The sequence below is a fragment of the Nicotiana tabacum genome, chromosome 5 (genome assembly GCF_000715075.1).
Source record: "Nicotiana tabacum cultivar K326 chromosome 5, ASM71507v2, whole genome shotgun sequence".
Lineage (NCBI taxonomy): Eukaryota > Viridiplantae > Streptophyta > Magnoliopsida > Solanales > Solanaceae > Nicotiana > Nicotiana tabacum.
In genome coordinates this window covers 3,185,407-3,207,150 of record NC_134084.1, presented here as the reverse complement: position 1 = coordinate 3,207,150, position 21,744 = coordinate 3,185,407, and the positions used below count along the sequence as shown (strand labels likewise).

The window sequence follows — 21,744 nt, the reverse complement described above, 5'->3', positions numbered from 1 at the left end:
GGAATTCTTCCCTTGGCATTCGAGTTCTCTGAGATGCTAACCTGTAGGTCATGCGTGTCTATACAAGAATAAGTTAATTAGTCATTGTTCACATTGTCCAGAAATCCATGATACTGCTTTTGCATGCCTTAAAATGCTGAAATGTGACGAAATGGGTTTTGCTAGATTCTTTTAAGATATGTTGCAATTCTTGGTTTAGAATGAATTGGAATGAATCGATCATTTCCTTTAGTTTACAGCCACAAGTCAAGATGTTCAGGTTTAGCTTAAGCTTCAGTCCTCGTTCATAGATTTTTCTTGATGTTGGTTAAGTTCTCTCTGTTTGGTCTTAATTGAGTATAGAGTTTTGTTTGCCTTATTTTGCAAAAGGGGTAATGAACCTAGTGTTCTCATGTGCATATAGATAAATTGAAGGCTTCTGTTATAGTTTTAGGGTCATCATTAGCCTGTGTGCATAAATGCAATTGGTTTGTAGTCACTGAATTTTGGATTTGGGAGCGCGGTGACACAATGTTTGCTATTTAAAGTGCATGAGTCATGTTGCTCGTCGTGCTCTCTAAAGTCGTTTTGTCTGACTTGATTTGAACAACTAGTATGAATTGGTATTTGATGATATGCTCCCATGTAGTGAAAGTTATGATTCCGTAGGGGCTGGGGTGTTTGAATGAGTGAACTGAATAAAAGTTAGTCCTTACATCTAAGAGAGGAATTATTATATTAATATCCATGTTAGGAGTGGGATTCGAGTCAGATATTGCTAATTGTATTTAGTTTCAGATTTCATCTTGTCTTAAACTCTTGAGAAATCGTGAATTCAAATGGACCGCGGGTCTGCTTGAAATGAATTGCAGACTTTGGTCATGCGGACCAGTACGCTGAGCCTTAAGGATTATCTGTTGGGCCTTGCATCGAAATCAGGCCTTTCCTTTTAAAATCTTTAGCCTTCATTCTGTTACTTTCCAATTGCAGACTTGAGTTTTTTACAAATAAAGGTCTTTGTTCGTTTTCGGTTAATTTGATTTAATAGTTCGGGGTGTGCCGTGCCGAATAAAATCTCAAGTTGCATGGCCCTGGTTTAATTAATCTTGTTTATCCTTAGAACTCGAGGTGTGCCATTTAGCAAATTCCATGGCCCTCGCAAAGTGCGAACGTATAGCTGCTTTAGACACGCCCTCAATAAAATTACCTTCCTAAACTCGGGTGCGCATTGATGTGACCCAAATCTAAATCTCGATGAAACCGAAATGTGTCGATAACCGCGGGTGCATTGACTGCGACGTGGTTCGAAATGCGTTTTCGCGACATCGTAATTCTTATAAAATAAATAATGATAGAAAAGAGGTTCCCAAATTGAGACGAGCCTCACCGCACAAAATAAATAAATGTGGGGCCCTTAGTAAATAATTATCGAAATAATTAGAATCTGGAAAGGTTGTTTAGTGAATTTCACCGCCTTCCCCAAAATAACAATACGTTAGTATCTTTAGGCACGATTTAATTAAATTATTTTCTTAAACTCGGGTGCGCATTGATGCGACTCAAATCCAAATCTCGACGAAGTCGAAATGCGTTGATAACTACGGGTGCATTGTTTGCGACGTGGTTCGAAATGCGTTTTCATGACGTCACAATTCTTTAAAAATAATTATAATAAAAGCGGTATAAAATCGATAAAAGGCACATGAGCTAGGATGTATTAAAACCAGATAAAATCAAATACAATAGTTAAGCAACCGTGCTAGAACCACGGAGCTCGGGAATGCCTAACACCTTCTCCCGGGTTAACAGAATTCCTTACTCGGATTTCTTGTTCGCGGACTGTTAACAGAGTCATAAATTTCCTCGGTTCGGGATTCAACCGGTGACTTGGGACACCATTAATTTCTCAAGTGGCGACTCTGAATAATTAATAATTAAATCCCGTTCCGATTGTCCTTTAATTGGAAAAACTCATTTACGCCCTCTTTTGGGGGTGTAGGTATAAAAAAGGAGGTGTGACAGTGAGTCTCCCCTTTTGATTTGCAAAATAATTCTCGTACCTATCTCGGTCCAAAGCAGTTCCCGAGATCAAGTTCATCCGCAAATCAGGTAAATGCCGCACGTCTTTTAGAACTAATGTGCATCCGACATTTGTCTTGATACAAATGTCACCAATCTCCGCAATCTTTGAATAACTTGTGTTACCCATTTTTACTGTGCCGAAATCACCTGCTACATATCTGCAAAAAAGATTTATTACCGGTGTGGCATGGTAAGATGTTGCTATATCAACCACCCATTCCGACTCTGGACCTGCTAAGTACATGCATTCCTCTTCGTCATTTATGAAGAGAACAACATTATCATTGTTTTGCACCGTGGCGATTGTGTTGTCATCATTCTTCTGGCCACTGCTTTCACCTTTGCCCTTCCTAGTCTCTTTTGAAGTGACCTGGTTAATCGCAATTGTAGCAATTTCTGGCTTTTGACTTGGATCGATTCTTGAACTTCCCACAAACTCCAGATCTACCATAATTGCATGAACTCCTTTGGTAACTCCTGCCTCTACCTTCTGTGATGAGAGTCTGTCCTTGATTTTCAGGTTTCTTTCTCATATTCTCATTGAGTAAAAGAGCCGATGTGACGTCCTTCAACTCAATGGTAGTCTTACCGTGCAGGATGGTTGTTACCAAATTATCGTACAAAGATGGCAACGAGTTCAATAACAAGATGACTTTATTTTCTTTCTCGATTTTTACTCCGAGGTTGGCCAGCCATGTAATTAGTCCGTTAAATGCATTTAAATATGATAAAAAATTTGTACATTCACCCATGTGTAAGGAGTATAGCTGCTTCTTCAGGTACAATTTATTTGTTAGCGTTTTGGACATGTATAGGCTTTTCAGCCTTGTTCCAAATGCCACATGCGGTCTTTTTATCAATGATGTTATTTACCACATCATCTGATAAGTGCAACCTGATTGCGCTAGCAGCCTTTTTATCCAAGTCAGCCCAATCCTCAGCTTTCATGGTATCAGACTTTTTGGCATCAACATCTAGTACCTTGAGTAATCCCTGTTGAATGAGCAGATCCCTCATCCTTCTTTGCCATATTGCGAAACCGCTATCTCCATTGAATTTTGCTACCTCGTACTTTACTCCGGACATTTTTTCTTCATCGAGTATAATACTATCAACAGTGAATAGTATTTCTGTGAACGATCAGAACCTGTGCTCTGATACCAGTTGTTTGGTATAAATCCCCCACAGTAATAATATTCACGGTAATAAATACGGAATAATAATATTGCAGTGAGATACAATAATCAACAAGAATAAAAAGAGTGACAATGACACCAAGATTTTTACGTGGAAAATTCTTCTGAATAAGGGGAAAAACCACGACCCCGAAAGGAGCAACTGATATCACTATAGTAAGAAATTTTATACTTTGTAGGGCCGAGTAAAATACTACAAAGACCACGACAATACTCAAAAGAAATAACCCTCTTTTAATATTCCTCACTATAATATCCCTCACACTCTATTTTTTCTCATAAACTATTTTCTTATACCCTGTCTGTGATGCCTCACTCTTTCTTTCTCTCTCTGTTGGTGTGTTTGAAGAAGTGAAAGAGGTCCTTCTTTTATAGGAGAAAAGAGCCGTAGGCTCCAAGTGTGCTACAGGAGCATTTTTAATCTCCTTCACTTATTTCCAAACTTTGGCTTCAAATAAGATCTTTCACCAAAGATCTCCGCCATAGTATAGGCAAAATAGGCATAAGGCTATTGTCAACTTTTGCCAACCAATGGGATGGACCCCACAAGACCAACTCTGTGTGTAGCACTTTCCTCTCTAATACTACCTCATATAATAGCATGCATCAAAATGTAGCCAGTTTTAATAGATGCCTGCAAACAATTGCTACACACTAAAATAGTCCACCATACATACACACATTGCTTTATTTTATATACATGATTTTCATTCACTAACACAACCAATTTAGTGGCAAAGTCAAGATTTTAAGGTTATAGATTCTGATCTTGCCACTGAACCCTAGATCGTTTTAGTTACTGGATTCGCAATTAAATAATTTTACATATTTAATAATTTTTTCAATACAGATACAGAGTTTAAGCAAAACCTACTGGGTTCGGCTGAACCCACAGCTGCCACACTACCTCCGCCCCTGAACACCATTCCAAAACTGCGAATGGTGCTACCACTAAAACTGTAGCTAACTTCCCAAAGAGAGGTTTATCAGCAACTAAAAATGCTTTGACCTCCAGATAAACTCGCTCGGACATATAAGTACAGAATTTACGCAAAATCCCATATCATCTATCATCAATGCCCGTTATGGCCAAGCCTTCAGAAGATATTGACAGACAAGCTCTATCCATACACTTATTTAACCAAACTTTCTACAGACATCCGAAAATCAATATAACCATCAGTATTCATCTTTCGCAAGAATTATGAGGCTTTATATTGCCATCTTAAATATGAAAGCTGGTTTTGACTAATTTATTCAAACAATCCTAGGTATGTACTACTTTTGAATATTCTTTAACAAAAAATTATTATCTTTGAAGAAAATTTGCTCATATTCTATGATTTAAAATTTAATATTCATAGAATGACCTAAATCAATCAACTGGCCTCAATCTAAAAGTAGTTAAGATCGAACATGAATATTATATACATTCCTTGCTCTATTCAGACCCCAATATATTCAATATCTGAAGGATTAATCTACAATAACCCTCATCCTTTATTCGAACTTAAAACCCGTTATGTAAAAATTCAGCATAACTAAGTTCCCAGGATGAACAAAAAAAGTACCAAGATTTAAACTTTACAATAAACCACATGCACAATAAATAGCAAATACATATTCATTCTTTGGTTAAATGAAGAAAAATGAACCCTTTTAAACAAAAATAGATGTACCATAAGTAACCGTTTAGGTGGTTGTTACATATAAAAAATAATGTAACGACGCGATCACACCAAATTAATCTTTACATAAAAGAGGTCTTTTCATCTCACATAACAACAAATTTAATAATAAAATATAATAAAACTAATCACAACAAATATCATTAAGAGTGGTAAATATGGGATCTTTTTGAAAAAAACAAAATAAAATGATTAATTTTATAATAAATCGAGCTCGCTCCCAGAACGAACAAAAAAATATTATCCGTGAAGAAATTTTTTCTCACAAAATAATAAAGAGGTGAGCCCATTATCCATTGTTATGACACTTGTCTCGGCAATTTCTTAGTTATAAAGATGAGACACAAAAAGAATATATTTTCTGAAGTGTGGATCAATCGAATGTGATGATAGCTAATTTACAAAATATGAGTTGAAATAAGAAAATAAAATAGTAAAAAATGTGAAAAAAAGATTACATAAAAAGGGCAGCCCGATGCACGAAGCTCCCATTATGTGCGGGGTCCAGGGAAGGACCGGACTACAAGTGTCTATTGTACCCCATATTTATGCAAGAGGCTGTTTCCATGGCTCGAATCCGTGACCTCCTAGTCACATGACAAAATAGAATTGATGAGAAGATGAATATATTAGTGGGGGATTTTTTTTTATCCGATTAACTTACTAAATCCAGCATATACCGAGTAAATCCGATAGCCCGAATCGAAAAAAGCTTATTGGGTTAATTTATTATTGGATTATCGATTCGGATCTCGGTTTACCCAATTTTATTAACGGTTTAATTAATCACCAAATAAGCTTTATCAAAATTATAATTTTACACTTAGGTATATAAATCACCTTAGAACTTCATTCCTTTTTAGTATTATGTTTGAAATTCTTAATTTTCAAGGTTTAATTGCTACTATTTTATGTTGTTTGTACTGTATTTGCACAAGTGGACTTGAGCAAACCTCTTAATTCCTCGTATATGGTTTTTCCGATTGGTCCTCTAATATTCCTAGTGCTTAGTATATTCTACTGATTGATCCTCCCAGTGGATTCTCCGAATAGTTTGGAGTATGCATAACACTTTTCGAGAATATGTTAGTTGCTCTTGCTACAATTGTTGGATAAGTATATTTCACGGTATCAATATATTTAATATTTCGCTCTTAAACAATAGAATATTATTGCATTTGATGAAAAAAATTAATAATGAGTTATTTAATTATTGTCTTGGTAGGATACAAGTTAATATTGTGAATTTATCCTCTTTCATCTCATAATTTCATTACTGTGAATATATGAATCAACTTTTTGATGACGGTGGACATGTGTCCACAAAACTTTTATTCTCCTTATAACATAATTGAAAGGGATCAAAATTATAAGATTAATTAGCGTTATACATTACACCTTTTCCTCTAAATGATTACACTTTAGCATATTTATAAATCAATAACCGATATTTCAAACCGATAACATTCACAACCAAATCGATCCGACCGATACCCACCCTAAGACCCTGCTTGAAAGATAATGCAAAGTGAATGTTCAATTTAGAAAATGAAACAACTAATTATATATATATATATATATATATATATATATATATATATATATATATATATATATATATATATATATATATATATATATATTATAGTGTATGAGTGTGCTTGGTATTTTTGGGGGCCTTAAATATTTAGGGGTTTAAGGCAAGGGTTCCGAGGGAAGAAGTCGAATTTGGGAAGGTGTGGATCCTCGATCCGAGTTTTGAATGGAGTTTCGATTTAGTGAGATGCCGCCGGCTCCAGGTACAAGCTCAGGATCGGCGATGATGCCTCCTGGTACAAGCGGTAGTAGCGGAGGACCGGCTCCGCCTCTGCCACCGCCTTCTTATACTGTTTTCCCGTCCTTGATGCCGCCGCCTCCAGGTACAAGTTCAGGACCAGCAATGATGCCTCCTGGTACAAGCGGTAGTAGAGGAGGACCGGCTCCGCCTTCTTATACTGTTTTGCCGACGGAGGCTCAGCTTGAAGAGAAAGCTAGGAAATGGATGCAGCTTAACTCTAAGCGGTATAGTGATAAGCGCAAATTTGGATTTGTGGAGACGCAAAAGGAAGATATGCCTCCGGAGCATGTTCGCAAGATTATTAGGTAATTTTTTTTTTTGCCTTTTTGCTAGTTAATTTTGTGCATTTTAGGTGTATTTTATCAGAAAATACAGGCAATCTATTTCTGAGGTGTTGTGCTTTAGTTTATTAGGTAATTCTTTGCGTTGTCAGTAAATGCATTAGTCGGTGTGAGTTAAATCAGAAAATAGTGCATCTATATAATACACACAGTCACACACACAAATAGGAGGTGTTTAAATTAACAATGTGGTTTCTGGAGTTCTAATATTTGGGGCGTCATGACTATCTTTGTTGTTTTAAATTGCATGTAAATGAATTTAAACACTTGCACAATGGGAGAACCAACTTCTCGAACACCTGGAAAGTAGAACCTGAAATCATTCAAGTATGATGGCTGTTAAAAATTAAAAAGATAGAATGAAGGAAAAAACAACTTGTTACCTGAGTGAATTCTGATAGGATAGTAGTCCAAATGCCTTAATCCATACCTATATTAAGTTCAGATGTCAGTATAGAAGAACAAGGGGTTTCTACATTGTCTCAACATCACCTTTACTTTTATAGATCATGACTTTGGTGATGATGTTTGCTCAGCTTTATAAACAACAATAACAACAACCCAGTATAATCCCGCAAGTGGGGTCTGGGGAGGGTAGAGCGTCCGCAGACCTTACCCATGGGGTAGAGAGGTGGTTTCCGATAGACTCTTGACACAAGAAGATGAAATAAGACAATAGATCAGTAACAACAGCATACGCTAGAAAGATAGTACCAACAAACTAAGAATTGGAAAAATAAATGGAAAAAGCAATATCAATAATATCAGTACAGTGGCAAGGTACTAGGAAACCGGAGTGGAAAAATAGTACGAACATAACATGTAACTCTAGAATACTAAAATAAGACACTAACCGACAAGCCTTACACCTAGGAGTAGAAAAATGCTTAACTACCTACTAACCTTCAACCCTAATGCTCGCCCTCCATACCTTCCTATCAAGGATCATGTACTCGGTGGGTTGGAGTCACGCCATGTCCTGCCTAGGCCGCTCTCTACCTCTTCTCATACCCGTCAAGACCAACCGCTCGCACCTTCTAACCGGGGCATCTAGGCTTCTCTTCTGTACGTGCCCGAACCATTTAACCCTTGCTTCCCACATTTTGTCTTCTATGGGGGCCACACCCACCTTTGTCCGAATATCTTCATTCCTAATCTTATCCAACCTAGTGTACCCGTACATCCATCTCAACATCCTCATTTCTGCTACTTTCATCTTCTGGTATCTTGTCTGGCCAACCCTCTGACTCTGTCCCATATAACATGGCCGGTCTAACAACCGGTCTATAAAACTTGCCTTTAAGTTCCGAGGGCACCTTCTTGTCATACAAAACGCCAGATGCTAACCTCCATTTCATCCATCCTGCCCCTATACAATGTGTGACATCCTCGTTGATCTCTCCGTTCCCCTGGATAATCAGCCCAAGGTACTTAAAACCAGTATTGTGAAGAGCGTGAAGCGAGGAAAAGGACAAACCCCTTTTCGCTTAAAGTGAGAAGCGAAAAGCTCGCTTTTTTGTAGTGAGGCAGAATTAAAAAAAAAATTAAAATAATGCTGCATAGACAACACATGTAACTGTAAGCAAATGTTCAGTAATTCAATGTAAAAACTAAAGATTAGCATCATAAAGCACAAAATGAGCATCCTATTCTCTACAAGATTGTCAAATTCTTGTATTCCACTATCATTATTATATTACTCATCATCTTCTTCAACTTCTTCTTCTTCTTCTTCTTCAACTAGGGGCAAAGTAGTTAAGAATAAAGGATATGAAAATAAGAAGAAGGGCAGTATAAATGAAACGAAAAAATGGGCAGCATTTCAATCTTTTTATCATTGAAACAATGCAAGAAAATGAAGAAGAAGAGGAGAAAATGAGAAAGAAGAACTGAAGGGAGAAAAACATTTTGTCAGCATTTCGCTGCTATTTGGATGCTGAAACCATGAAAGAAAAAGAAAAAGGAGAAGAAAAAGAAGGAGGGGAGGAGGAGGAAGAAGAAATCACATACCTGGGACCAAACTTGATGATCTTGAAGTTGAAAAGCGTAGAAAAATTGAACCCTAGGTCGCCTCTTTCTTTTCTATGTTGCTGTTGGTCGATGATGTTTTAAAAAAAGAACAACTTTTTTAATTAAATAGGTTGGCAGCCCTGTTATAAAGAGAAGCGTTCGCTTCATCGCTTCTCGCTTTTTTAATGAAAGCGAGCGCTTTTGTAAACCTACTGCGCTTCAGCTAACAGAAGCGTCCGATGGCTCGCGGCTCGCCTCGCTTTGCTTCTCGCTTTAAGCGAGGAAGCGCTCGCTTTTCATAACACTGCTTAAAACTTCCTTTATTGGGGATGACTTGTGAATCAAGCCTCATGTCCCTATCTGCTCCCCCGGCCGCAACGCTGAACTTGCACTCCAAGTACTCTGTCTTAGTCCTGTTCAACTTGAAACCCTTAGACTCAAGGGTCTTGTCTCCAAACATCCAATCTTTTGTCAACATCGCCTCACGTCTCATCAATCAGAACTATATCATTAGCAAATAACATACACCATGACACCTCCCTTTGATATGGTGCGTTAGTGCGTCCATGGCCAGGGCAAATAAGAAAGGGCTAAACGCAGATCCTTGATGTAACCCCATAACCATCGGAAAATGGTTCGAGTCTCCTCCTATTGTCCTAACCCGAGTTTTGGCTCCATCATACATGTCCTTAATCACACTAATGTATGCTACCAGAACACCATTTACTTCCAAGCATATCCAAAGAACCTCCCTTGGGACCTTATCTTATGCTTTCTCTTGGTCAGTAAACACCATATGCAAATCCTTCTTCCTATCCCTATACTATTCCATCAACCTCCTGATAAGATGGATAGCTTCCGTAGCTGAACGACCATGAATCCGAATTGGTTCTCGGATATAGACACCGACCTCCTCATCCTCATTTGCTCAGCTTTATGAAGTGTGATATTGTTGTGTTTTTCTCTCCTTTGCTTATCGAGCTCATACATCTTACAGGGACCATGGGGATATGTCATCAAAAAAATATCGTCATGATAAACGTGTGTATCTCGGAGCTCTTAAATTTGTCCCTCATGCTGTTTACAAACTTCTTGAGAACATGCCTATGCCGTGGGAGCAGGTACTCCCTACTGTCTTGCTGATTGTTTTATTTTGGCAAATCGTGCCGTGTCTTGTTCTAGTAGTTGAATCCTCATTTTGTTCTGTAATGCTTTTGTTTTAACAGGTTCGAGATGTGAAAATCCTGTACCATATTACTGGTGCTATTACATTTGTTAATGAGATACCATGGGTTGTTGAACCTATATATCTGGCTCAGGTATGCTACTGGACCCCTGCTTTGGTTTCTTTCTAACTCCACTAAACGATATATTTTGGACTGATTCATAATCATGAAATCTGCAGTGGGGCACTATGTGGATCATGATGAGGAGGGAGAAGAGAGACCGGCGGCATTTCAAGAGAATGCGTTTTCCTCCTTTTGACGATGAGGAGCCTCCGTTAGATTATGCTGATAATCTTTTGGATGTTGATCCGTTGGAGCCAATCCAGTTGGAGTTGGATGAAGAAGAAGATTCAGCTGTTTATAACTGGTTTTATGACCATAAGCCACTGGTGAAAACAAAGCTTATTAACGGTCCTAGTTACCGCAGGTGGCATTTGTCCCTCCCTATAATGGCTACACTTCACCGGCTGGCTGGACAGCTGCTTTCAGATCTGACTGATCGCAATTACTTCTACTTATTTGATATGGAGTCCTTTTTCACTGCTAAAGCATTGAATATGTGCATACCTGGTAAGGAATATGCTCAATTGAGTCGTTAGTTATATGTTTCCGTCGTCTAAGTTCTTAGCTATTTGGTGTGCCCATAAAATGCTAGTGATCTGAACTGTTTCAGTTTGCCTAGCTGAAGATCAGTATCCTCCCATTAAGTTCTAAGTTTTCTTTTTCTGCCTAGCATCTGCGTAATCTTATCGAGAAGGTATACCTGAGTGGTAGGTAGTTCAGGAACCAATTATGATATTGGTTAGTTCTCCCATCTGTTCAGTATTTGTTTGGGTATTTCCATGTTCGCCCTGCATATTTGGCTATCCTCTCCTAATTTAGGTAATTTGTGACATTCCAACAGGATCGCCTTGTAGCATCACTTTTTGTCCATTTTTTCCTGGCCTTGGGTGGCCGGATTAGGGAATAAATTTTCATGGTATGTGTTGAGGCGTAGTTATTTTTGTTGTATTGAATCTTCATGGTTGGTGGACTGTTTCCATTAAGAAGCTTCTTTTCTGCTGCAGGTGGGCCCAAGTTTGAACCCTTATATCGTGACATGGAGAAAGGAGATGAAGACTGGAATGAGTTTAATGATATCAACAAATTGATCATCAGGTCACCTCTGAGGACAGAGTACAGAATTGCCTTCCCTCACCTCTATAACAACAGACCAAGAAAGGTGAAGCTTGGTATATATCACACTCCGATGATCATGTACATAAAAACAGAGGATCCAGATCTACCTGCTTTCTATTATGATCCGCTTATACATCCCATAGTCACCAAGGACCGGCGAGAGAAGAAAGTTCATGAGGATGACGATGATGATGACTTTAACTTGCCTGAGGGTGTTGAGCCATTGCTGAATGAGACTCCAATCTATACTGATACTACTGCTGCTGGTATTTCCCTGTTGTTTGCCCCACGCCCATTTAACATGAGATCTGGTCGGACAAGACGTGCTGAAGATATACCCCTTGTGTCAGATTGGTTTAAGGAGCATTGGTATGGTTCCATCTTCACTTTTACTTTTGTTGTAGCAAGCTAATCTTTATACCGTAACGTATCTAACTATCTATTTTGATTTCCTCCAGTCCTCCATCATATCCTGTCAAGGTGCGTGTTAGTTATCAGAAGTTATTGAAATGTTTTGTGTTGAATGAGCTGCATCACAGACCTCCTAAGGCCCAGAAGAAGAAGCATCTCTTCCGCTCACTTCAAGCCACAAAATTTTTCCAAACCACAGAACTTGATTGGGCTGAAGCTGGTCTCCAAGTTTGCAAGCAGGGATACAATATGCTGAATCTCTTGATCCATAGGAAAAACCTGAATTATCTTCACCTTGATTACAATTTTAATTTGAAGCCTGTTAAGACACTAACTACAAAGGAACGTAAGAAATCCCGGTTTGGTAATGCTTTCCACCTTTGTCGTGAAATTCTGCGTTTGACAAAGTTAGTTGTTGATGCCAATGTTCAGTTCCGTCTGGGAAATGTTGATGCATTTCAGCTGGCAGATGGCTTGCAATACATTTTTTCACATGTGGGTCAGTTGACGGGTATGTACCGTTACAAGTACAGGCTTATGAGGCAGATTCGAATGTGTAAGGATTTGAAACATTTGATCTATTATCGATTCAATACTGGGCCAGTTGGAAAAGGTCCTGGTTGTGGTTTCTGGGCACCTATGTGGAGGGTGTGGTTATTCTTCCTTCGTGGTATAGTGCCTCTTTTGGAACGATGGTTAGGAAATTTACTGGCGAGGCAATTTGAGGGTCGCCATTCAAAGGGGGTGGCCAAAACTGTCACAAAGCAACGTGTTGAAAGTCACTTTGACTTGGAGCTCCGTGCTGCAGTAATGCATGATGTCCTTGATGCTATGCCAGGTGATAATCTTCTCTTATTGACTGTCTGTCTTTCTTGGGATGCTTTCGTTTCTTGACATTACTCGAACCAAATCTTTTTGCTAATATAGTGCCTCTTTACTTTAGAGGGTATCAAGCAAAATAAAGCGAGAACCATTTTGCAGCATCTAAGTGAAGCATGGCGTTGTTGGAAGGCAAATATTCCTTGGAAGGTACTATTCTTCTCCTTTTCCCCTCTTCTGTAACAATGAGTTTCGCTTTAGACTACACATCTATTTAATTAGTTCTTTTGGCTATTTTTTTTATTAGGTCCCAGGTTTGCCTGTTCCTATTGAGAACATGATTCTCCGCTATGTCAAATCAAAAGCTGATTGGTGGACAAATGTTGCTCACTACAACCGTGAACGTATAAGAAGAGGAGCAACCGTTGACAAGACTGTGTGTCGTAAGAACCTTGGAAGATTGACTCGCCTTTGGCTGAAGGCTGAACAGGTGAGCTTTACTGATATTATCTGTGGGTTTTCTTTTGCTCAAAAAATTGCATTGGTGTTATAATATCTGCTTATTGTAGACAAGCTTGGTGGTAATTCATGTTGCTTTGTGGTTTCCTTCAATTAACAGGAGCGGCAACATAACTACTTGAAAGACGGCCCATATGTTACTCCAGAAGAAGCAGTAGCTATTTATACTACCACTGTGCATTGGTTGGAGTCGAGGAAGTTTTCTCCTATTCCATTCCCTCCATTGTCATACAAGCATGATACGAAGCTACTTATCCTTGCTCTTGAGAGACTGAAAGAATCTTACAGTGTGGCTGTGAGGTTAAACCAGCAGCAAAGAGAAGAGTTGGGCCTCATTGAGCAAGCTTATGATAATCCGCATGAGGCATTGTCAAGGATTAAGCGTCACCTGCTTACTCAGCGTGCCTTCAAAGAAGTAAGTTTTACTATTTGAAATTCATTTTTGAGTGTTAAGGAGCTCAATGTACTGATTTGGTGGGATCAACTATGATCTTGTTGCATTATCCTAGGTTTATAAAGTTTATATCCTATGGGGTCGTTTGGTTTGAAGACAAGTTATGCTGGGATTAGTTATGCTGTGACTAGTTATCCTGATATTATTTCTTATTGACTGTTTGATATATTGTTTTAATCCTGAGATTGTTAATTTTAATGCTTTATCTTGGGATTACTATTCCACCATCTGACAGATATAAGTTATCCCGGTACTATTCTTAATCCTGAGATTATTTTTATCCCAGGATTATTTTTGCTTATCCATCATACCAAACGACCCCTAAGTATTTACTTAATCCAAATAGCCTAAACGAGGTTGCTGAAAGGTCATACAAGAATCAGGGATATCAGATAGTTAGACCACTCTTGCTACTGCTGCCATACCATGGTCCAATTTTCCCATAATTTTGCACACTCAGAGATTTGGTATCATGTAAATTCTGCTGAAAAAACCTAGGTCTATGATATGTTGGAAAAAAATCCTTGCTAGGATTAAATATAAATTGGAGTTACCCCTCTCTCTCTCTCTCACTACATGCACACACACACACACATGTATCAGTTAATTGAAATTTGGGTTAGAGAAACAAGATAAGATGTGCGCTCTGATCATTTCCTGGAAGTTGCTGAAGAGAGACCTTCTAATTCAGTTTGGTAGTATCTGTAAGAATGTCTTTCTTCAAGTATGAACTGATGATTGCATTTCACAGGTTGGCATCGAGTTCATGGACTTGTACAGTTACCTGATTCCTGTTTATGAGATCGAACCACTTGAGAAGATTACTGACGCGTACCTGGACCAGTACCTATGGTATGAAGGTGATAAGCGCCATCTCTTCCCAAATTGGATTAAGCCTGCTGATTCAGAGCCACCACCACTATTAGTATATAAATGGTGTCAAGGCATAAACAATTTGCAAGGAGTATGGGACACCAGTGAAGGACAGTGTGTGGTGATGCTGCAGACAAAGTTTGAGAAATTCTTTGAAAAGATTGACCTGACCATGTTGAACAGGTATTTGTTGTTGAGAGCTGCTGGTATTTAGATTTCATAACGGTTCTCTTTTCCTTTTTGGGTATTGTGTTGACCTACTTTCATTTTCTTGCAGGCTTCTGCGTTTGGTGTTGGACCACAATATTGCTGATTATGTTACTGCAAAAAACAATGTTGTGCTGTCTTACAAAGATATGAGCCACACAAACTCATACGGGCTGATACGCGGTCTTCAATTTGCTTCGTTTGTTGTACAGTACTATGGGCTTGTGCTGGATCTTTTGCTCCTAGGTTTAACTCGAGCTAGTGAAATTGCTGGTCCACCACAGATGCCTAATGAATTCATAACCTTTAGTGATACTAGAGTGGAAACGAGGCATCCTATAAGGTTGTATTCTCGCTACATTGACAAGGTGCATATATTATTTCGCTTCACTCATGAAGAGGCTCGGGACCTTATCCAAAGATATCTTACTGAGCATCCTGATCCCAACAATGAGAACATGGTTGGTTATAACAATAAGAAATGCTGGCCTAGAGACGCAAGAATGAGGCTCATGAAGCATGATGGTAATTGTCATTTAGGCTATTCTATGTTGTGCCTTAATTTTGAGTTTCTATAATTGGTGTTTTTTCCCGATTACAGGTAAATTTAATGAGAATTGATTTATTTTTATTTTACTGTGAAGCTTGACTTTCTGTTTGGTTAAATTCAATTTCAGTTAATCTTGGGAGAAGTGTCTTCTGGGACATGAAGAATCGGCTGCCTAGAAGTATTACTACATTGGAGTGGGAAAACAGCTTTGTCTCTGTTTATAGCAAAGATAACCCAAACTTGCTCTTCAGCATGTACGTACATCTTTCTGTTTGTTGGCTGTTTTAGCTTTTTTGCATGGTGATATCTATTTAGAGAATCCTGTTGATTATTTGAATGATATTCTCGGGGTTGGGTGGTGATGAGGACTGGATAATTCCATATTTTGAATTCTACCCCAGAATCCTTTGTGGCTAATATCTTGGGATAGAAGTTGGAACTTATTTATGTCTACTCTTCCTAATTTTAGACCTGCTAAAAGTTCGCCGGAATATTCATTCGCGATGTTAACGGCGCACACTTTCTATTAAAGTTCGAAGTGTTGAGGATCTTATTTAATGAGCTAACCTTGACATGCTTGTGTAGGTGTGGATTTGAAGTTCGGATACTGCCTAAGATAAGAATGACCCAAGAGGCATTCAGCAATACAAGAGATGGAGTCTGGAATCTACAAAATGAGCAGACCAAGGAACGCACAGCTGTTGCCTTCTTGCGTGTAGATGATGAGCACATGAAGGTGTTTGAGAATCGTGTTAGGCAGATCCTCATGTCCTCTGGTTCTACAACATTCACAAAGATTGTTAACAAATGGAACACTGCTCTTATTGGTAACATCTTGTCCTGAGTTTCTGCCTATTAATTGTTTCAAACATGAACTTTGGCTCTTGCTAGTGGATCCTTGTCACTAAGGTTTTTGGTTTACTCTTGTAGGCCTCATGACATATTTCCGTGAAGCAACAGTGCATACCCAAGAATTACTGGACCTGCTGGTCAAATGTGAAAACAAGATACAAACTCGTATTAAGATTGGTTTGAACTCAAAAATGCCCAGTAGGTAAGTTCTTGAATACGTGTGAGCGTATGGTGGAATTATTTTAATTTTCAGTAAATATATTTTCTACATCTCTTCTAATGATGAATATGCTTTAGGTTTCCTCCTGTTATTTTCTACACACCAAAGGAAATTGGAGGGCTGGGAATGTTGTCAATGGGTCACATATTGATCCCGCAGAGTGATCTTAGATATAGTCAGCAAACAGATGTTGGTGTGACACATTTCAGAAGTGGAATGAGCCATGAAGAGGACCAATTGATTCCAAATCTTTATCGATATATACAGGTGACTTTTGAAGCTGGCTTTGACTTTTCTCTTGTCCACCTAAATTAGTTTTACTAATACTAACTTATTATTCCTTGACAGCCGTGGGAGAGTGAGTTCATCGACTCTCAGAGAGTTTGGGCTGAATATGCTTTGAAAAGGCAGGAAGCCCAGGCACAGAATAGGCGTTTGACTCTTGAAGATCTGGAAGTAAGTAATCTTCCTATATTGATAACTTTCTCTTGCATCCTTTGGACCATTGGAATTTTTCTACACTATCTGCTACTCTGCTGTACTTCTTAAGTGGTTTGTGGGCCGAGGCGAGATATATCATTCGTGATATCTGGAGTATCCTTTCATTGTGGCGCCGAAAAGAAAACTACAAAATACAAAAGCAAATCATAAGCTAGTTAGCTTTTTTGGCTTTTTTGGGTGGGGGTTGATATGTGTTACTTGCAGCTTTCATGTTATTTTGGCAATTGACTGTTTGCTGGTTTTGTTAACTTTCCTCTCTTGTTATTCATTAGGATTCATGGGATCGTGGAATACCTCGAATCAATACATTATTCCAGAAGGATCGCCACACCCTAGCATATGACAAAGGATGGAGAGTGAGAACAGACTTTAAACAGTACCAAGTTCTTAAGCAGAATCCATTCTGGTGGACACACCAGAGGCATGATGGAAAGCTATGGAACCTGAATAACTATCGTACTGATGTGATTCAAGCTCTTGGAGGAGTTGAAGGAATTCTTGAGCATACATTATTCAAAGGAACATAGTATGCTCTCTTCCTCATTGCTCTTTGTATTTCTTTTAATATTATTGGGAGCCAATACGTTTTTACTCTCCGAACTGGATTGTGTGGTCTCAGTTTGCACTTTTTATAACCTTTTGGTGCAGGCTTTACTAACTTAATTTCCTTGATATTTCAGTTTCCCTACTTGGGAGGGTCTTTTCTGGGAGAAAGCTTCAGGTTTTGAGGAATCCATGAAGTACAAAAAATTGACTAATGCTCAACGATCTGGGCTTAATCAAATCCCTAATCGTAGGTTTACTCTTTGGTGGTCGCCAACAATAAATAGGGCCAATGTCTATGTTGGTTTCCAAGTACAGCTGGACCTGACCGGGATATTTATGCATGGGAAGATTCCAACTCTGAAGATATCTTTGATACAGATCTTCCGTGCACATTTGTGGCAGAAGATCCATGAGAGTGTTGTCATGGATCTTTGCCAAGTTTTGGATCAAGAGTTGGATGCATTGGAAATTGAGACTGTACAGAAGGAAACAATTCATCCAAGAAAGAGTTACAAAATGAATAGTTCATGCGCTGACATCCTCCTCTTTGCTGCACATAGATGGCCCATGTCGAAACCTAGTCTTGTGGCCGAATCGAAGGATGTGTTTGACCAGAAGGCTAGTAACAAATACTGGATAGATGTGCAGCTTCGATGGGGTGACTATGATTCTCATGATATTGAGCGTTATACACGAGCAAAATTCATGGATTACACAACTGACAACATGTCTATTTATCCATCTCCTACTGGTATGTCACGTGTGCATCTAGTGATCAACTGAATTTATTTCCTTTGTCAGACAGGTTATAGTTATTTCTTTTTGCAGGTGTAATGATTGGACTTGACCTTGCTTACAACTTGCATTCCGCCTTTGGTAACTGGTTCCCTGGTTCAAAACCATTGCTTGCCCAAGCCATGAACAAGATTATGAAGGTATTTTCCCCCTTTCAATCATCCATTATTTTCATGAACTGGTTGCCTGTAGTATATGTTGCAGCTAAAAGTTTCTTAACATCCTTGTGCTCCATTGTGCAGTCAAATCCTGCACTCTATGTTCTGAGGGAACGCATAAGGAAAGGGTTGCAATTGTATTCTTCAGAGCCCACAGAACCATATTTATCATCTCAGAATTATGGAGAGATTTTCAGCAATCAAATTATATGGTTTGTTGATGACACAAACGTGTACCGAGTGACCATCCACAAGACCTTCGAGGGAAATTTGACGACAAAGCCCATTAATGGTGCAATTTTCATTTTCAATCCTAGGACAGGTCAACTGTTTTTGAAGGTAAGTGCAGTTCGACTGTAATTTTCTTGTTTACTCTTGGGCAAACTCCATTGCTCTCTAACTGATGCTTGTGCTGTGCTTTTCATTTACAGGTCATTCACACAAGTGTGTGGGCAGGGCAAAAGCGTCTTGGCCAGCTGGCCAAGTGGAAAACAGCCGAAGAAGTGGCTGCACTTGTAAGGTCTTTGCCTGTTGAAGAACAACCGAAGCAAATTATTGTGACTCGGAAAGGGATGCTTGATCCTTTGGAGGTCCACTTGCTCGATTTTCCGAATATTGTTATCAAAGGAAGTGAGCTGCAGTTACCATTCCAGGCCTGTTTGAAGATAGAGAAATTTGGTGATCTTATACTGAAGGCTACGGAGCCACAAATGGTTCTGTTCAACATATATGATGATTGGTTGAAGAGCATCTCATCCTATACAGCATTCTCCAGGCTCATTCTCATCCTGCGTGCACTCCATGTTAACAATGAAAAGGCTAAGATGCTACTCAAGCCTGACAAGTCGGTCGTTACTGAGCCACACCACATCTGGCCTTCACTTACAGATGACCAGTGGATGAAGGTACGTTCAGGAAAATGTACCTATGCCTCCTTGAATTTGCCATACCTTGATATTGTGAAAGAAACTTTTGTTAGTGGCACACCATTGTGCCGATTTTAATTTGATGGACTCCTTTCTGATTCTGGACTGTGCATGGTGCAGGTTGAGGTAGCGCTTAGAGATCTCATTCTCTCAGACTATGCAAAAAAGAACAATGTCAACACATCAGCATTGACGCAGTCTGAGATCCGTGATATTATACTCGGAGCTGAGATTACTCCTCCATCCCAGCAGCGCCAACAGATAGCTGAGATTGAGAAACAGGTTATAATCTTGGTCCTTCTAGTACTTATCAATGTAGCCCCCTTTGTTTTTACAGATTCAGTTGCTAATGTGCATCATCTTTTCAGGCCAAGGAAGCAAGTCAACTGACAGCGGTTACCACAAAGACCACAAATGTCCATGGTGATGAGTTGATCGTTACTACTACGAGTCCTTACGAGCAAGCTGCCTTTGGCTCTAAAACAGATTGGCGTGTGAGAGCAATTTCTGCAACAAATCTCTATCTCCGTGTGAACCACATATATGTAAATTCAGAGGACATAAAGGTAACACTTGCTTTGCCATCTATTGTTTAACTAGACATACTATACCTTTAGCACCTTGTTCGTAGAATCACTGTTAAAATGGAAAAAAAATTCAGTGTTAATATTTTGGTTTTTAACTGTTTGTGCAGGAGACTGGATATACGTACATCATGCCAAAGAATATTCTGAAGAAGTTCATTTGCATTGCCGATCTGCGGACACAAATTGCTGGTTACTTATATGGTGTAAGTCCACCAGATAATCCTCAGGTGAAGGAAATCCGGTGTATTGCAATGCCTCCACAGTGGGGGACACATCAGCAGGTGCATCTACCTTCCGGTCTTCCGGAGCATGATTTTCTCAATGACTTGGAGCCTTTGGGATGGATGCACACACAACCAAATGAACTTCCTCAGTTGTCTCCACAGGTTAACTTCTATTCATCTTTGTTTTGTACTGCAGCTTAATGAGTTATATTTCCAGGGGTTAGGTGGGGTTTGTTTAGCCAATTGCTCTATGCAGAGCTCTTCTGATGTGTAAATCTTCTGAATAACAGGATGTTACTTCACATGCTCGGATCCTGGAGAACAACAAACACTGGGATGGAGAGAAGTGTATTATATTGACATGCAGCTTCACACCAGGGTCTTGTTCGTTAACTGCATATAAGTTGACCCCAACTGGGTATGAATGGGGACGTGCTAACAAAGATACAGGAAGCAACCCTCATGGTTACCTGCCGACTCATTACGAGAAGGTCCAGATGCTGTTGAGTGACCGATTCCTTGGCTTTTACATGGTAAGTGTGCTAGTCTATGGATTATTCAGTTGGATTTTTGATTGCTGCTCCCGTCCCATGTTTTCTGCATCTCCCTGCTTCCTTATATGCCATCTCCGTCTAGAACTGAATCTCAATTTAACTTTGTTGTGCAGATACCTGATAATGGTCCATGGAATTACAACTTCATGGGAGTGAAGCACACTGTTAGCATGAAGTACGGGGTGAAATTAGGTACACCTAGGGAGTACTACAATGAGGATCACCGACCTACACATTTCCTGGAATTCAGCAATATGGAGGAAGGTGACACTGCTGAGGCAGATCGGGAAGATACATTTACATAATACAAAGCCATTCAAATATACGTTGGTAAGTTTACCCTTAAGCCTTTGGGAAGTCAAATCAAATGGTGACTTAGTTGTTGTATGTCTCAGCTATAATCCATAGTGTAGTGGCTGATGATATTAGATGGAACCCCTACAAGTTGTAAATATATCAAATGAATTTGTAGCTTGATACCACTGTATGCTTTTTATCCGAGGGCGGATCTCGTCTTTGTCGGTTTAGAATTTAGCTCGCGCCCTTTAGATGCGGCAAACCAAACAGATGTTTGTACAGTAAGAGGAAGCAAATCGTGTTTTTGGTATTTTGATTTTTCCTTTAATCCTGTTGTAGTAGGAACCTTGTATGCCGAGAGCAATGCAACTGAACAGTGTAAGATTTAGAATGGTCATTAATTAAACGCTAGTAATGTCTTTCTCTATTCGTATTAAAGGTTTGACTCTACTTTTTATAACGCAGGGATAAGGTCTGCGTACACTTACCTTCCCCAGATTCCACTTTGTGGAATTTCGCTGTTTTTTTTTTTTTTTTTTTTGTTGTTGTTGTTATATTAAAGGTTTGAGATGTTGAAGAGTGCATTTTTTTTGGACATGTATAACTGTCCTGAACCAACGGGTTAGGTTTATGTACTAATTAAGCATAAAGTTTACCCGTATTCATTCAACTTTGAGTTTGTAACACAAAAATCATAGTTTTATTTTTGTCAC

At 39.0% G+C, this 21,744-nt stretch overlaps 1 protein-coding gene across 1 annotated transcript; it reads left to right on the top strand.

The window, feature by feature from the left end:
* Window positions 1–6,584: 6,584 nt before the first annotated feature.
* Window positions 6,585–21,469, top strand: LOC107813473 (pre-mRNA-processing-splicing factor 8A). Its single transcript, XM_075253256.1, has 26 exons — window positions 6,585–7,087; window positions 10,131–10,254; window positions 10,360–10,452; window positions 10,539–10,929; window positions 11,427–11,907; window positions 11,997–12,787; window positions 12,893–12,978; window positions 13,076–13,258; window positions 13,388–13,702; window positions 14,493–14,797; window positions 14,892–15,346; window positions 15,499–15,625; window positions 15,957–16,198; window positions 16,302–16,425; window positions 16,521–16,710; window positions 16,792–16,899; window positions 17,217–17,470; window positions 17,625–18,241; window positions 18,319–18,425; window positions 18,528–18,782; window positions 18,875–19,348; window positions 19,490–19,651; window positions 19,738–19,935; window positions 20,064–20,342; window positions 20,471–20,713; window positions 20,848–21,469. The coding sequence occupies exons 1-26, from the start codon at window positions 6,708–6,710 to the stop codon at window positions 21,037–21,039; spliced, it is 7,176 nt and encodes a 2,391-aa protein (XP_075109357.1). The 5' UTR covers window positions 6,585–6,707; the 3' UTR covers window positions 21,040–21,469.
* Window positions 21,470–21,744: the final 275 nt, after the last annotated feature.

Excerpts from the sequence above, each read along its gene's own strand:
- LOC107813473 (XM_075253256.1), top strand. The coding sequence starts at position 6,708 with ATGGAGTTTCGATTTAGTGAGATGCCGCCGGCTCCAGGTACAAGCTCA. Across the intron at positions 7,088-10,130 it reads CATGTTCGCAAGATTATTAG|GGACCATGGGGATATGTCAT; the intron begins GTAATTTTTTTT and ends TACATCTTACAG. Across the intron at positions 10,453-10,538 it reads AACCTATATATCTGGCTCAG|TGGGGCACTATGTGGATCAT; the intron begins GTATGCTACTGG and ends TGAAATCTGCAG.